Source organism: Heptranchias perlo, chromosome 2, assembly GCF_035084215.1.
Source record: "Heptranchias perlo isolate sHepPer1 chromosome 2, sHepPer1.hap1, whole genome shotgun sequence".
In the NCBI taxonomy this organism is placed as follows: domain Eukaryota; kingdom Metazoa; phylum Chordata; class Chondrichthyes; order Hexanchiformes; family Hexanchidae; genus Heptranchias; species Heptranchias perlo.
Genome location: NC_090326.1, coordinates 44,750,737 through 44,768,908, shown reverse-complemented (window position 1 = coordinate 44,768,908; position 18,172 = coordinate 44,750,737). Strand labels below are relative to the sequence as shown.

Here is an 18,172-nt window from a genome sequence, read left to right as displayed (position 1 = left end):
GTAAAAAAGGTAATGCAATAATCATGGGCGATTTTAACTTTCACATAGATTGGACAAATCAAATTGGCAAAAATAGCCCCGAGGAGGAGTTCATAGAGTGTATTAGGGACTGTTTCTTAGACCAATACGTCAGGGAACCAAACAGGGAACAGGCCATTTTGGATCTGGTAATGGGTAACGAAACAGGATTAATTAATGATCTCAAAGTAAAGGATCCCTTGGGAAGCAGTGATCATAACATGATAGAATTTCACATCCAGTTTGAGAGCGAGGATCTTGGGTCTGAAACTACTGTATTAAATTTAAATAAGGGCAATTATTAAAGGAATGAAGGCAGAATTGGCTAAAGTGGACTGGGTAAACAGATTAGATGGTATGATGGTGGATAAGCAGTAGCAAACATGTAAAAGATATTTTATGACTTGCAACAAAAATATATCCCTGTGAGGAGGAAAGACTCCACAAAAAGGGTGAACCAACCATGGCTAACTAAGGAAGTAAAGGATGGTGTCAGGTTAAAAGAAAAAGCATACAACATGGCAAAGATTACTGGTAAGCCCGAAGATTGGAAAAATTTAAAAACCAGCAAAGGATGACTGAAAGAATAATAAAGAGGGAGAAAATAAATAATGAGAATAAACTAGCAAGAAATATAAAAACTGACAGTAAAAGCTTCTACAAGTATATAAAAAGGAAGAGGGTAGCTAAAGTAAACATTGGCCCCTTAGAGGATGAGACTGGGGAAATAATAATGGAAAACAAGGAAATGCCAGAGGAATTGAACAGATCTTTTGTATCTGTCTTCACAGTAGAAGACACTAATAATATACCAATAATAGTAGAAAATCAAGGGGCAAAGGGGAGGGAGGAACTAAAAGCAATTACTATCACTAGAGAAAAAGTACTAGGTAAACTAATGGGTCTAAAGGCTGACAAGTCCTCTAGACCTGATGGCTTGCATCCGAGGGTCTTAAAGGAAGTGGCTCCATTGGTTGTAATCTTCCGGAATTCACGAGATTCTGGAAAGGTCCCAGCGGATTGGAAAATCGCAAACGTAACACCCCTATTCAAAAAGGGAGTGAGACAGAAAGCAGGTAACTATAGACCAGTTAGCCTAACATCTGTCATTGGGAAAATGCTAGAATCCATTATCAAGGAAGTAGTAGCAGGACATTTGGAGACTCATTATACAATCAAGGAGAGTCAACATGGTTTTATGAAGGGGAAAATGTGTCCGACAAATTTATTAGAGTTCTTTGAGGAAGTAACGGGAAGGGTGGATAAAGGGGAACCAATGGATGCAGTATATTTGGATTTCCAAAAGGCATTCGATAAGGTGCCACATAAAAGATTACTGCACAAGATAAGAGCTCATGGTTTTGGGGGTAATATACTGGCATGGATAGAGGATTGGCTAACTAACAGAAAACAAGGAGTCGGGATAAAAGGGTCATTTTCAAAATGGCAATCTGTAGCTAGTGGGGTGCCGCAGGGATCAGTGCTGGGGCCTCAACTATTTACAATATATATCAATGACTTGGATGAAGGAACAGAGTGTTTTGCGTCCAAATTTGCTGATGATACAAAGATAGGTGGAAAAGGAAGTTGCGATGAGGGCACAAAGGGGTCGATTTTAGGAGGGAGGCGGGTTGGTAGCGGGGGGTCGACTGGGCACGTGGGCAACGCGCCCAGTGAATTCGGGGTGCTCCGCACGTGATCGCAGCCTAATTGAAGGCACTTACCTTGGCTTCCGGGTTTCGCACTGGAAAGCTGCACAGCGGGCGCACTGCGCACTCGCATCACAGGCTGTCAGCTGGAGGAGCCCTATTTAAAGGGGCAGTCCTCCAAAGCTCCTCCTGCAGCAAACAACCAATTTAGGAGCATGGAGCAGGCCAGAGGCAAGGCTGCTCTAAGGTTCTCTGACTCCTCACTCCAGGTGCTGCTTGATGGGGTGAGGAGCAGGAGGGAAATTTTTTTCCCATCGGATGGGAGGAAGTGTCCTGCCTCCACATCGAAGAAGGCCTGGCTGGAGGTGGCCGAGGAGGTCAGCAGCAGTGGCAATGTGTGCAGAACCTGAGTGCAGTGCAGGAAGAGATTTAATGACCTAACCAGGTCAGCCAAAGTGAGTATACTTACGCATTCTCACACACTCCATCTTCCACATCACCTCCACCACCACACAATTCCTCCTGCACTGCTACCACAATGCTCTCGCATCACTCCTCACATCCACTCAACTATCATTCTCACCTTGGCTGCACGTACTCACCGCCTCAGCTCCCATTCGAACACTACCACGCAACCCAATCCTCAAACAATCTCATGGCTATGTCTCACACGCGCCCTCCCATGCATCTCCCTCACGCTCAACCCCACCCACACCAATGCATGCAGCGGGTCACCATGCAACCATCACTCAATCACGCCTCTGTGTTTTGCCTTGATAGAAGAGATGCCAGAATGCCCGGGAGAGGGCAAGGACCGGAGGGGGCCCGCCACACCAGGTGGCATTAACAGATGCGGAGCAGCAGGCACTCGAAATAAGCCGGACACTGGAGTGCCTGTCCGTGATGGATGCCGAGACTGGGAGTGCACAAGCGGCTGGTGACAGAAATCTAACACTCAGCACTCATGATAGTGAATGATCTTAGCGTCACTTGGCATCTGCAGCACCTCAACATCTGTCCACATGCTTAATATTGCTTTCTGTTCTCTTGCAGGGCCATCTGCGACTGCCGTGACTGCGGAGGGCGATTCCTCAGAGGACCTGCCGGCCTCTGAGGGTCCATCGTCACATCTGAGCCAGCCATGAACCGGCACAAATACACACACCTCGGTGGGTCCCCGTCCTCACTTAGTTGGGCTTACGTGTGGTGAGTCACCACGCACATGTGAGCATGAGCAGACCCAGGTGGCAGGGGCAGCCGTGGAGAGTCCGCGTCGGTGGGAGCACTCTTCTCCAGGCTCTGCTCAGCTGGACCCAGATGCTGAACCCTGGGGGCCAGCCGTGAAAAGGAGAGTCATCGAGGGGCAGCGGCACATTGCCGAGGTACTGGACTCCTCCATCCTCTCCACAATCGCGCAGAGGATGGAGGAGTCCAACTCCTGCATGCGTGGAATACTGTCACAGGGACGTGAAGGCATCTCTGAGATAGTGTCGCGGGTAGGTGCGGGAATGTCTGCGATGGAGGAAAGGCTAGCCTCCATCGAACGTCAAGCACGGCTCAACAATGAGTCCATTCAGGCCCCGACAACGGCCGTTGGGATTCAGGGTGAGCAACATTCTGCTGCCTTAAACAGGCTGACAGATATCTTACAGGTGGCCTTCTAAGGCTTCACACAAGTCCTCCAAACTGTCGTCCAGCAGTGTGGAAGGAGTGATGTGGGCCTGGGCCAGGAGAGGGATGATGGTGAAAGGGGACATGGAAGTAGGGACGCCACTCAAAGTGCTCCCACGTCTCACCCGTTGCCCCCCTCTCAACCTGTACCCACAATGCTGCCCCCTCTCCAGGTGGCCGAGTCTGCCTTGAACAGGTGCAGGTGGAGCAGTCTTTGGAGGGGCCCTCACAGGCACCGAAACCCAGAGGGAGTCCACGCAAAGCATCTCATTGGTCAGGGCATGGACAAGAGCAACCTGCCACTGCTGAAGCCACAGTGGTAGCACCATGTAGGGGTTCCCGTAAACGTAAGGCGAAGGATGCACAGGGGTGAAAGACGAAATGTCATGTTTTTGATTTATTTTCCTTTGTTTTGCAAAAAATCATATAAAATTGTTATCACCGCTACTGCCACATCTTTGAAAATCTTGTCTGGTTTGTGCAATAATGCCCTTTCCTGAAGATCACCAGGAAGACCCACACCTGATGCCACCCATTGTGTCACTGCTGGTTGGGTGTCGGTGTATTTGCAGGGCTCTTTTGTGCAGATGACTGAGAGACGCTGGCATGTCCCCGGTGGCACACTGAAAGGATGCGGAGGAGAAGTTGTTGAGGGCAGTGATGACTTTGACAGCGTCAGGTAAGAAGATGGTGCTCGGGCCAGCCGGGAGCAGCTCGGCATGAAGGAGGCTGCAGATGTCTACGACTACATGTCGAGTGACTCTGAGTCTCCGTGTGCACTGCTGCTCAGAGAGGTCCAGGAAGCTGAGCCTCGGTCTGTAGACCCTGTGGTGAGGATAGTGCCTTCTGCGATGCATCTCTCTCTGCGGTTGCCCTCCCTCCTGCTGTGCAGGTGGATGTGTCACAGCACTGTGTTGTGGGGCTCCACGTGTCAGAGGTGGACGGCGTGGCTGCCGAGGCTGGTGATGCTGTTTGTCCTCCGAGGAGGTCATGACTGCAGCTACGGTGGCCCCCAACCGGAGATGTACATTTGAGGGGGTCAGCAAGGTAGGTAAATGTGTCTGCACACCGGGGTTGAGGTTGCAAGTTTGTGAATTTTATTGTTAGGAGGAGGGTTGTGGAGGCCAAACTTTGTCCAAAGTGACACAGCGGCCTCCTGCAATGAGTGAGGGTCTCCCCCCCAACCTGTCAAATGAATCTTTGCAGCTGCCACAGGCTGTTGGCTGCAACTCGTCCATTTCAACTGGGAGTGTTTCCCCCAGTACGGGGAATAGTCTCAGTTGTGTTGAAAATCCCACCCCTCCTAAAATATCCTACAAATCAGGTCTGCAAACGACCTGAACTATCTACTTAATTGGTTTAAGTGGGATCCCGCCGGCTTTAATTGCGGGCGGGAGTCCCACATGCGGGGGCTGCATGCATCTAAGTGCGTCACTGGGGAACCTGGAAGTGGGTGGGTTGGAGCCGGGTTCCGCACCCGCCCTGGGAATCCCCGATTTTCAGAGCCCCCCCGCCACGAACCTGCCGGCTCGGACGTCCGAAAATCGAGCCCAAAGTGTCTGCAAAGGGATATTGACAAGTTAAGCAAATGGGCAAAAATTTGGCAGATGGAATATAATGTGGGAAAATGTGAAGTCATCCACTTAGGGAGGAAAAATAAAAAAGTAAAATATTATTTGAATGGAGAAATACTACAAAATGCTGCGGTACAGAGGGATCTGGGTGTTCTCATACATGAAACACAAAAAGTCAACATACAGGTGCAGCAGGTAATCCGGAAGGCAAACGGAATATTGGCCTTTATTTCTAGGGTGATGGAGTATAAAAGCAGGGAAGTCATGCTACAACTGTACAGGGTGCTGGTGAGACCACACCTGGAATACTGCGTACAGTTCTGGTGCCCTTATTTAAGGAAGGATATACTTGCATTGGTAGCAGTTCAGAGAAGGTTCACTAGGTTGATTTCGGGTATGGAAGGGTTGTCTTATGAGGAAAGATTGAACAGGTCGGGTCTATACTCATTGGAGTTTAGAAGAATGAGAGGAGATCTTATTGAAACATACAAGATTCTGAGGGGACTCGATAGGGTAGATGCTGAGAGGATGGGCTCGAATTTAGCAGGCCTGCGGGTTCCCAGCGGGTGGTCCTCCGGGAGCGTCGAAAACGCGGACGGCTAATCGTGTGCGTCCCCCACGCGATCGCGGGATAATTGGACCGATTAAGCCCTGCTTCCGGGTTCTCCGCTCCCCAGCTGCGTGCCGGCCAGCTGCGCATGCGCAGTACCGTCGACGCGATGTAGGAGCTCCACTTAAAGGGGCAGTCTCCCAAAGCCCCTCCTGCTGCAATCAAGAGGTTTGAGACGATGGCTCAGCCAAGGGGAAAGGCTGCGCCCCGTTTTTCAGACCTAGCACTGCAGCTGATGCTGGAGGGCGTGAGGAGGAGGAGGGAAACGCTCTTCCCAGAAGATGGACGCAAGTTCCCTGCCGCCGCCACCAGGAAGGCATGGGCAGAGGTGGCGGCGGAGGTGAGCAGCAGGGGCAACACCCCAAGGACTTGGGAGCAGTGCCGCAAGCGCTTCAATGACCTGACTAGGTCTGGCAAGGTGAGTACACCAACGCACCCTCCCACATCCCGTCCCCACCATCACGCCAAACAGATCACAACCCCTCCTGCACAGCCACCACTGCGCTCCATCAGCAATCCTCACAGCCACTCATTCACCATCCTCGCCGTGCACGCAAGTACCCACCGTCCCTGACCCCACCCGAACACTACCACACACCCCAATCCCCATGCAATGGGATGGGCACGTGGCCCACGCATCCTCCCATCCATCTGCGCCACGCTCAACCCAACCACACCGATGCTCGATGCGTCTCACGATGCAATACGCACCCACTCACACATCTGTGTTTTGCCTTCACAGGAGAAGAGAAGCAAGAACAATCGCGAAAGGGCACGCACCGGAGGTGGCCTGCCGCAAGTGGTGGAGCTGACCGACGCCGAGGTGGAGGCGCTCGACCTCGCCTGCACGCGACATTGCCTGTCGGTGGCTGATGGCGAGTGTGTCGCTGCCGAAACAGCCGGTAAGGGAAAGCTGACACTCAACACCCATGATCGCGAGTTACCGTCTCATCACCTGCCATCAGGCGCACTGTCAAGTTGGTCCACATGCCTCAAAGTGCCCTCTGTTCTCTTGCAGGTCCGTCTGTGTGTGAAGCGCTCGAGGAGGGCGATTCCTCAGAGGACATGGCGGTCTCTGAGGGTGCATCGTCACATCAGAGCCAACCATCCACCAGTGCAGAGACACGCACCTCGGTGGGTCCCCCTCGCCAACTAGTTGGGGTAGCACTTGGTGAGTCACCGCGCACGAGTGAGCATGAGCAGACCCTGGTGGCAGGGGCAGACGCGGAGGGTCCGCGACGAAGGGAGCACTCATCTCCAGGCTCTGCTCAGCTGGACCCAGATGCTGAACCCAGGGGGCCACCAGTGAAAAGGAGAGTCGTCGAGGGGCACCAGCTAATTGCTGAGGTACTGGGAGAGGTGCCGCGTGCATTGTCCACAATAGCGCAGGCGATGGAGGAGTCCAACTCCTGCATGCGGGCATTGGTGGCGCAGGCACAGGAGGGTACCGGCGACACAGTGTCGCGGGTAGGTGCGGGACTGTCTGCGGTGGAGGACAGGCTGGCCTCCCTCGAGCGTCACGCACAGCTCCAGATCGAGACCTTGCAGGCCCTGACAACGTCTGTACGGATTCAGGGTGAGCAACATTCCGCCGCCATCAACAGGCTGAGGGATACCCTAGGGGTGGCCTTGCAAGGCCTCACACATGCCATCCAAACTGCCGTCCAGCAGGGTGGAAGGGGTGATGTGGGCCGAGGCCAAGAGAGGGATGATGGTGACCGGGGACATGGAAGCGGGGACGCTTCTCAAGGCGCCCCCACGTCCCACCCGTCGCCCACCTCTCAACCAGTACCCGCAATGGTGCCTCCTCTCCAGGTGGCCGAGTCTGCCCCTGCCCCGGTGCAGGAAGAGCAGTCTGTGGAGATGCCCTCACGGGCACCGAAACCCATGGGCCGTCCGCCAAAAGCATCTACCCGGTCAAGGCGAGAACACGAGCAACCTGCCACTACCTCTGCTGGAGCCACAGGGGTAGCACCACGTAGGGGTACCCGGAAAAGAAATGCAAAGGCGTTATAATCACAAAGGGAATACACCAGGGTGTCTATTAATTTGTACATTTTTTTTATATAATGTCACATTGGAGATATTAAATACTCTATTCTCACCACTCCTGCCACCTCTCGTCCATTCTTCCGCGGCCTGTGCAATAGGTGCGTTCCGTGGAGGCCATCATGACGGCGAACACCTGCTGCCACCCATTGGGCACACTGCTGTGGGTGCAGGATTACTGGCTACACTCTTCAGTGGAGGGGGCTGGTATGGCCCCTCGCATGTGCAGGTGAGGAGATGCGAGCGCCTCGCAGTGTCTGACTCTAGGAGAACCGTTGACGTATGAGTGCCTCCCTGGCCCGGCGACCATCCCGGTGAGTCGTGGTTCGGCGCATGGGTCGTCCACTATCCTCTAGCGCGTCCTCCTCCTCCTCCTCCTCGCCTTCCTCAATGTGGGTGGCGGGTGTGGATGGGGTCTCCTCCAGCGGCACCCCTCTCTGTTGGGCCATGTTGTGCAGGGCACAGCAGACAACTATGATTCGTCCCACTCTGAATGGTGTGTATTGCAGCGCTCCCCCAGAACGATCAAGGCACCTGAAGCGCATCTTGAGAAGCCCTATGGTCTGCTCAATTGTAGACCTGGTAGCAGTGTGGCTGTCACTGTACCGACGCTCCGGCTCGGTGATGGGGTTCCTCAGAGGTGTCATGAGCCACGTATGTAGGGGATACCCCTTGTCGCCGAGAAGCCAGCCGTTGCCGGCGTTGGGTGCCTGCAGGATGGGCGGGACGGCGGACTCCCTGAGGACGAAGGCATCGTGGCAGCTGCCGGGGTATCTGGCGCACACGTGTAGGAATCTCTGGCGGTGGTCACAGATGAGCTGGGCGTTCATGGAGTGATACCCCTTCCTGTTGATGAACAGCCCTGGCTCATGCGGAGGTGCCCGTATTGCGATGTGGGTGCAGTCGATTACACCCTGCACCCGTGGGAAGCCGGCCATGGCATGGAATCCAACCGCCCTCTCCATCTGGCTGCGCTCGTCCATGGCGAAGTTGATGTAGTGCGAGGCCCTGCGGAACAACCCATCGGTGACCTGCCTTATGCACTTGTGTGCAGAGGACTGACAGACCCCGGTGATGTCCCCGGTGGCACCCTGGAAGGAACCGGATGCGAAGAAGTTGAGGGCAGTGGTGACTTTGACGGCGACAGGTAAGAAGATGCTGCTTGGTCCATCAGGGAGCAGCTCGTCGTTAAGGAGGCTGCAGATGTCGGCGACTACCTGGCGATTGACTCTGAGCCGACGTATGCACTGCTCCTCGGAGAGGTCCATGAAGCTGAGCCTCGCTCTGTACACCCTGTGCGGAGGGTAGTGCCTCCTGCGACGCTTCTCTCTCTGCGGTTGCCCTCCCTCCTGCTGTGTAGGTGGGTGTGCCGCAGCACCGTGTTGGGGGGCCCCACGTCTCCGAGGCGGACGGCGTGGACTGCGAGGCTGCTGGGGCTGGTCATGCTGTTCGTCCTCCGACGATGTCAACGCACCACCCATCTGGCAGGTGTTGGTCTGAGGGGTTGTGCAGGGTAGGTGGGTGTTTCCTCGGACTGGGGCTGCGGTTTCGTGTCGGTCTGTCCTCTGGCTTGACGGGGGGTGGTGGAGGGCAGGGGTTGCCCTATGTGACGCGGTGGCCTCCTGCGTGGGTGAGGGCTCTCCCCCGTGGAGCGCACCTTGGCACCTGCCACAGGCTGCTGGCTGCAACACGCCTGGTTGAGGAGGGACTGTTTCCCCCAGTGTGGGAAACTCACTGCCTTGAACCGAAAATCCCACACTTCCTCTTTTGACAGCTGCTTCAGCTCATTAACTGACCACAACGAGCAAGGTAAGTACACTCAAGTGGAACCCCGCTGGCTTTAATTGCCTGCGGGATTCCCACCAGCGGGGCTTGCGCGCGCAGCCCCGCACGTCAGCGCGGTACCCGAAAGTGGCCGGGATTTCGTCGCGATCCGGTCACGTGACCGGATATCGGGATTTTCGGGGCCGCCCCGCTGGGAACCCGCCGGAAACACGATCCCAAAATCGAGCCCGATGTTACCCCTCATGGGGGAATCTAAAACTAGGGGGCATAGTCTCAGAATAAGGGGTCGCCCGTTTAAGACGGAAATGAGGAGGAATTTCTTCTCCCAGAGGGTCGTGAATATTTGGAATTCTTTACCCCGAAAAGCTGTGGAGGCTGAGTCATTGAATACATTCAAGGCTGAGTTAGACAAATTTTTGATGATCAAGGGAAGTCAAAGGATATGGGGGAAAGGCGGGAAAGTGGAGTTGAGGTAAAAATCAGATCAGCCATGATCTCATTAAATGGCGGAGCAGGCTCGAGGGGCCGAATGGCCTACTCCTGCTCCTATCTCTTATGGTCTTATGATCTTATACCTTCTTTAACTCTCAACTCCCCTTAATCTAGTCCTCCATCAGTGCCTCCCATTGATCAACTCTACAACTGATTTGCTTCTACTTTCAATGCCCTTGTCCCCACCAGACTTTGATTTGCTACCGGCACTGTGTCCCTGGTATAGCAGTCACCTTCATGGACTGAAAGCTTAGAGTACACTGCCCGATCTGGCTTAATCACCTCACATAGTACTACTGCTCCATATCTGTTGCAAAATCTTCCTATTACTCCAGAATCATCTTGGACAGCAAGAACACACCCAAACTCCTGTTCTCCACTGCAAGCAATCTCCTCCAAACTCTACCCTGATCTCTGATACTAAATGTGATGAACTTATGAACTTCTTTGAATCCAATAGTCAAACAGAAGATGTCATTCAAGGTAAGTTTTTTATCTTCCTTTGTGGGGCCAAGAGGAGCAGGAGTGCTCCTCCGGGTCCCACAAGAAAAGTTTAGGCCCCTCCGGCCCCAGACTCCCTTCCCTCCACTTCTGTACTGCAGAACCTCCCGGAACCTGGTCACCTCACTTACCTGAGTGCCGGCAAGTAGACAGAGGCCGCCTGAGTTTCCACAGGCTTGCAGCCGCTTCACGCCCACTTCCTGCCTGTTACGTGTAGGAAGACGGCCGCGGCATGTTGATGAGGCCCAGCAGTTAAAATCACCATGGCCTCGTTCTGATGCGGGCAGCCAGGAATCTAGCTGAAACTAACGGTTTCCCGCTGGAAACCTGCTGACAGTTAAAATCACCATCACCTTGTTTATCCTCTCAAAATGTATTACCTCTCACTTATCCACATTAAATTGCACTTTACCAACTGGCTGCCCATTTTGTTAACTTGTCTATGTTGTCCAATAGTCTTTTACAGTCCTTGCTGTTTACCAGAGCTACATTTGTGTTGTTAGAAAACTTTGAGATTGTGTTCCCTATTACCCAAGTCCAAATAATCCATACATACTATATACCGAGGACAGAAGTACCGAGCCGTACGGGTAGATTTTAACTATCAGGCGGCCGATTGGTGAGAGGCTTAGTTCATTTTGAGGGCGGGGCCTCATTACCGTGCCACCGGCGAGCTGTGAGCTCGCGCAGTATCGCACTGTTGTTCCCCCTTCCACAAAAATAATATCAACACTTAGCTTTTCAGGCCTCTTCTGCTGTACCGCCAGGTTTTACCGAGCAGAGCATTCTCAGTGCATGTTCCGCTCAGTAGGTCATTAAAATTGCATTGGGGTGCTATGTATATCACTGGACCCCGATTTGCATGGATTAAAAGAAGCTCCTACCTGATTCAGGTGGGTGCCTCCGCTGCTCAGTGAAAGGCCCCGGGCTAAATGTTGGCGGAGTGGGAATGGGGTCAGAAACTCCCTCATCTCTCTAATGCTGTGGAGCGCAGCCAATTGCAGCTCGAGCAAACTTTGGCTTTGTTTGACCTTGATCTGAACTTTCTAGATTGTTGTCAAGGCTGCATTCTTCTACCTCTGGAGTATCACCGGCTTTCGCCCCATCGGCCTCTCAGAACTACTGAAACCTTAATCCATGCCTTCAGCAGCCTGCAGATTGGAAGTTCTGCTTGTCGGCCTCCCTGCCTTCACCCTTCATAAACTTCAACTAATTCAGAAATGTGCGATCCATGTACTTTTCCCTCACAATGTTACACACACCCATCGACCCTGTTCTTGCTAACTTCCACTGGTTTCCTGTGCCCCAGCGAATTGTCTCCAAATTCCTTCATGGCCTCACTCCATGTTTTTTGAGTGATCATCTCCAACCATAAGTCCCATCCTCCGCTCCTCTGACTTTGTATTATCACTTGTTCCCCAGTCCCTCCACTCAACCACTGGAAGTTGATCAATTAATCACTGCCTTGTCTGGACTGCCTCCCAAAACTGCATCACCTCCTTGATTCTTAAAAACCCTCAAACTTTGATCATGCCTTTAGTCCCCCCTTCTACATTGTTCCCTTGTAACTTTTTCCTTATCTGGCTTACTGTCCACTTTTACCCTCATTATTAATGCTCTGAAATGTTTGTGTTATCTAAGAGCACTATACAAATGTGAGTAGTTATGCAAAGGTTACTGGGAGTACAGTAATCCTAATTCTATCAACCATGGTTTTACAGCTTTAGGGTTGTAGTATTGTCTCTCTCTACAGTTTAACAGCTGTTCCGAGACGTAGATTGTGTCCCCTACGGTGCAAAGGCTGTACTCTTTTCTATAGTCTGTCCTTGCAGAGATGCAACAGGAGAGGTAACACTTCTATAATCTGCACAATGGATTTAAAGCAGTCTTGTACGATGCTACTCAATTCTCTACGAAGTAGCAGATTGAGGTTTACAGACTAAATCTATTAACTTCTTTATTTATATATAATAATATCAAGCACCACAAACAGCAAATGCTAAATCTATAATACATGTACATATTACCCTTAGGCTGAATGGCTTTTGATTTAATTTAAGTAGTTATTCAGGTTGTGCTGAAAATTTTGCTCATATTCACTCCAGCTCAAACCTTAAAACCCATTGAGAACTTCATCACCAACAGGTGTCAAAACCAATACTTCTGAGAACTATCAGATGTTATATTTTACAGAACAAATCAAACAATCCAATTAAACAGAGGGAACAAAATAAAATGCTTAATTTACAAGATATCAACTGTGAGACATGAGCACTTTGCATATCTGCATCAAACATACTTGATTTTAGAATGGAACAAATCAGTTCTTTAGATGAAGGGAACCATCTGTTAATTAAATCAACAGAACAATCTAATCTAAAATCAAAGACATAATAACATGAACATTAAAGTCAAGGAAACAAACAATTAAAACTCTGTCATAAATGGTCTTTCTCACAAGATTTGTCTGCACAGCAAGTTCAGAGTGCAGGGGAAAATTATTGGTTGGATCATCAATTTTCCTTTTAGTTGTGAAATTGCATTCTTGTGACAGATTCATTTTTTTTTCATGTTTACAATGAGCACCATTTTACTTTTTTCCTGAAATTTTCTCTCCACCTCTCCTGAAGGTACATGCTGGGAAATGGTACTATGGGTGCTGGCAATCCTCTCTTCTCTCACTGGAGTAGCAATTTATCACTTAGGCCTAGGCAATCAGTGTTTGACAAGCTATTCAATAATTGGAGGGGAAGCATCACAGCCAATCCTAATCATGATGTTCATGCACACATACTTTCTAACACAGTTATTGGATAGTGATCAGGAGCGGTGTTCTGGGCCCATTTTTTCCCTCCCTAGGGTGAGACACTGTAATGACACAACTGCTGCCAGGGCTGAGACCAGCTAGCTCACACTGACTTGGTACCTTCTTGGTCTGTGTGGGCCAGTAGTGCACCAGAATGAATCCCCTTGAGCTACTGTGGAACCTGTATTGTGCAAGTATTCAAAGAAGTATTTGGTATGATACAAACCCAGCATATACCTCTAAAACGCAAAGGCTCCACTTGTGTAGTTAAGCAACCATGGTCAGCAAATGAAGAAAGAGACAGTATCAAACTAAAAGAAAAGACTTATACAAATGCATGGAAAAGTGGAAAACCAAAGGACTGGGAGAGCTATAAAAAGCAACAAAGAGATACAAAAAAGTAATAAGAGGAACAAAAAGGGAATATGAATCTTGCAAGGGATACAAATCTTGTAAAATTTTGGAGTCTATTATTAAGGAGACAGTAGCGGAACATTTGGATAAACATAATTTAATAGGACAAAGTCAGCATGGCTTTACGAAGGGGAAGTCATGTCTGACAAATTTGCTTGAGTTCTTTGAGGACATAACGTACAGGGTGGATAAAGGGAAACCAGTGGACGTAGTGTATTTAGACTTCCAGAAGGCATTCGACAAGGTGCCACATAAAAGATTATTGCTCAAGATAAAGAATCACTGGATTGGGGGTAATATTCTGGCATGGGTGGAGGATTGGTTATCTCATAGGAAACAGAGAGTTGGGATAAATGGTTCATTCTCGGACTGGCAACCAGTAGCCAGTGGTGTTCCGCAGGGGTCGGTGCTGGGTCCCCAACTCTTTACAATCTATATTAACGATTTGGAGGAGGGGACCGAGTGTAACATATCAAAGTTTGCAGATGATACAAAGATGGGAGGGAAAGTAGAGAGTGAGGAGGACATAAAAAACCCACAAGGGGATATAGACAGGCTGGGTGAGTGGGCGGAGATTTGGCAGATGCAATACAATATTGGAAAATGAGAGGTTATGCACTTTGGCAGGAAAAATCAGAGAGCAAGTTATTATCTTAATGGCGAGAAACTGGAAAGTACTGCAGTACAAAGGGATCTGGGGGGCCGAGTGCAAGAAAATCAAAAGGTTAGTATGCAGGTGCAGCAGGTGATCAAGAAGGCCAATGGAATGTTGGCTTTTATTGCTAGGGGGATAGAATATAAAAACAGGGAGGTATTGCTGCAGTTATATAAGGTATTGGTGAGACCGCACCTGGAATACTGCATACAGTTTTAGTCTCCATACTTAAGAAAATACATACTTGCTCTCGAGGCAGTACAAAGAAGGTTCACTCGGTTAATCCCGGGGATGAGGGGTCGGACATATGAGGAGAGGTTGAGTAGATTGGGACTCTACTCATTGGAGTTCAGATAGAGTGAGAGGCGATCTTATTGAAACATATAAGATTGTGAAGGGGCTTGATCGGGTGGATGTGGTAAGGATGTTCCCAAGGATGGGTGAAACTAGAACCAGGGGGCATAATCTTAGAATAAGGGGCTGCTCTTTCAAAACTGAGATGAGGAGAAACTTCTTCACTCAGAGGGTAGTAGATCTGTGGAATTTGCTGCCCCAGGAAGCTGTGGAAGCTACATCATTAAATAAATTTAAAACAGAAATAGACAGTTTCCTAGAAGTAAAGGGAATTAGGGGTTACGGGGAGTGGGCAGGAAATTGGACATGAATTTAGATTTGAGGTTAGGATCAGATCAGCCATGATCTTATTGAATGGCGGAGCAGGCTCGAGGGGCCGAATGACCTACTCCTGCTCCTATTTCTTATGTTCTTATATCAAAGCTAACAGCAAAAGTTTTTATAAATATATTGAGAGAAAAAGAGTGATAAAAGGGAACGTGGGCCCTTTAAAGAAAGATGTAGGTGAGACTATAATGGACAATAAAGAACTGGTAAACTTGTTAAATGAGTTCTTTGTATCTGTTTGCACAGTGGAGGAAGAGGACAATATACCAGCGGTACATGGGAGCCTAAAAATAAAACAAGGGGAGGAACTTAGTGGATTTAATAGAAGTAAAAAAAAAGTAATGGTGAAAATAATGGGACATAAGATAGGCAAATCTACAGGACCTGATGGTTTCCACCTCAGGATGTTAAAAAAAATAGGTGAAGACATTGCAGATGTGTCAGCCATAATGTTCCAAAGCTTTCCAGATTCAGGACTTGGAAAATTGCAAATTTTACTCCAGTGTTTAAGAAACGTGGGAGGGAGAAACCAGGGAACTACAGACCCGTCAGTTTAATATCAGTTGTGGGGAAGTTACTGGAATCTATCATCAGAGACAGAGTGACTCAGCACTTGGATAAATACTTGCTGAGCAGAGAAAGTTAACATGGATTTGTGAAGTGTAGGTCATGTCGGACTAATCTAGTTGAATATTTTGAGGAGGTCACTAACATGGTGAATAGGGGAGTGTCTATGGATGTTGACTTTCAGAAGGTAATGTTCCACACAAGAGATTATTAGCAAAAATGAAAGCACACGGAATTGGAGGTGTGACCTGGGCTAGTAATTGGTTAGGAGGTAGGAGACATGTGTTGGGGATAAAGGCAACGTTTCCTGATTGGCGGGATGTGACAAGTGGTGTTTTCCAGGGATCTGTACTGGGATCTCAGTTTTTTATTATATATATATATATTAATGACATGCATGAAGGAATAGATAGTTGGATATCCAAGTTTGCTGATGACACCTAGTTAGGAGGCATAGTCAGTTGTATAATACTCAGTGCTCTTTCTGGCCCCACGAAATGGTTCCGCCTATTGCTGGCTACCAGTTTTCCCAACCCCCTCGATTGGCAAGAGGTAGTAGAAGGTTGAGAGCAAATCTTTCTCTTCCACTTGTTGTTGCAAGCACCATAGCCTAAAGCTTCCGTGGACTCTATCTCGCGTGTGGAATTGCAGTACGCTGGACTTCCGCTAGCAATTTTTGCCAGTCAATGATCCTGCCCCAAATCTCAGGATTGGAGTAATTTAAATATGAACGAAGGTGCCCTGTGCCGATAGAGGCATCAACCCCACACTGCAGCTGGAAACTTGGAGCAATACTCCAAGTAGGGAGCCTGAGGCCCAGTTTAGGATGATGAGAGAGGTACCAATGGCGTTAGTTTTTCCTGGAGGGCCTCCCTGACTTTCCCAGTTGGGGCCTTCACTAGGCCCAGAATGGGAGCTACTTTTGCTCTCAGCAGACATCTCAATGGGCCTATCAGGGCGAGCCGGGCAGAACTTCCAGGTTTTGCCAGGGAACCCCCCCCCCCCCCCCACCCCGGATGCCACCAAAGTTGTCCCTGGATGTAACTGGGGCTGGCCTAAGAAACACCCACACCACTGTTCAGCTCCAAATTGCTCCTACCCCTGCCAGGATTGTCCTGCAGTTCCAGCCTCCTCCTCTCAAGTGGAATTTCTAGGTCATGTGCTTACGTGATCTTCTTGAGGATTGCTAATAGTCTGTGAACTAATCTCTCAGGCCATGCACATTTAGGCTCACCCATTAAACAATCAAACCGTCAAGGCTGGACAAAAATTTCCCTCTGAAGCTGGGAACCATTTTTTTGCCCCCTTGGAGACAGGATCCTTTCTGCTTGTTCTCCAAAGTCCAAGAACCAGGCTCGTAAATGCAAGTTGTTGTTTTTGTCTCACTGCAAAATATTCAAAATAACCACATGTTTGGAATTGACAGAAATAACCAAGATTAGACCATCTAGTTTCTGGTTAAATATCCCGCTAATATTCACTGTGTAGGCTCACACATGAAGAAGGATCCCAAGGGTAAGGTACCAGAAGGCCACCGATACATGGTATCGTATTCCAGCATGAGTCAGTGCCTTCAGGAAAGGGTTGGTAAGGAGAGAAAATCAGAGGAGAAAAAAAAAAGTTATTATTTCCTCTGTTGTAATCACTGGGGACCAGGACTTTAGTGACCTTCACACTGACCGATACACCAGAGGGTAAATTCAGCAATCCCTCTCTGTCAATTCTGGTACAAAGCTTGTGATAGCCAAAGATGTTGAGAGAGTCTGGGACTACCTTTACACATTTTCAAGAGTCTAAATGAAATGTTCAAAGGGCCCATAAAAATATGTGGAGATAGCAGTAACAGGATTATTTTTTGGCTTATTTTTTCCATTTGTTTGTTTTTTTATTCTTTATCATTTGGAACATAAAAATGTAAGACTTCCATTTATATCATGCCTTATTATGTCCCTCAGAAACATCTCAAAGACTCAGTTGCTGAAGTTAAACTACATTGCAGCTGGGTCAATCGTAACCTTTTAAATACACAAAGTATTGGACTCCCTCAGCTGTCCATCATCAACCAAAACAAAGAACAGGAAGAGACCAGAGGCTCCGTTTCTTTATTTTTTTCAGAATATATTTTATCTTTTTGTTCAAAATGTCATTCAGATTGGCTAAATAAAGATCAATAATATGTTTAAACAAACAGGAAACTAGAAATGTGCCATCTTCTCTGTTAACAGCATAACTATTTATTAGAAACTTTTACTCACCAGCCTTTTGATGACTCTAAGTAGAAGTTTCTGCAGTTTTGGATCCCTTCTACATTTCAGTGCTTCTGCAAAAGAGTCCACATTTTCTGGGGATAGGCTATCTTGGTTTTCACCACCATACAGCTGAACCATGAGCGATAGAGAATGCAATGAACTCTCATGCACATCTGGATCATCACAGGAGAGCTAAAAATTAATAGACACTGGTTATAACATAGGTAAGTTACACATACAACGTATCTTGAATCTGAGGTATTGCATTCATAAATTTCTTCCAGATCAAAGAATCCTGTTTCAAAATTCATTAACCAGCTGCTCTCAAAATACACATACACTTGAAAACTTTCCCCTCTAGTGCCCCTGCCAAAACGTCACATCTCTCTTCAACTTAATACCAAACAGTACTGCTTCTACACTGGATTACATTAGCAGATTGGTTAATTGA

General features: G+C 48.8%; 1 protein-coding gene across 2 annotated transcripts in view; it reads right to left on the bottom strand.

Moving 5' to 3' along the window:
* ulk4 (unc-51 like kinase 4) overlaps positions 1-18,172 on the bottom strand; it is a 548,729-nt gene that overhangs the window by 88,376 nt on the left and 442,181 nt on the right. For both annotated transcript variants that reach the window (XM_068001818.1, XM_068001817.1), the window contains exon 35: positions 17,728-17,913. In XM_068001818.1, the coding sequence (XP_067857919.1) occupies positions 17,728-17,913 (186 nt within the window). The remainder of the gene's footprint in view (positions 1-17,727; positions 17,914-18,172) is intronic.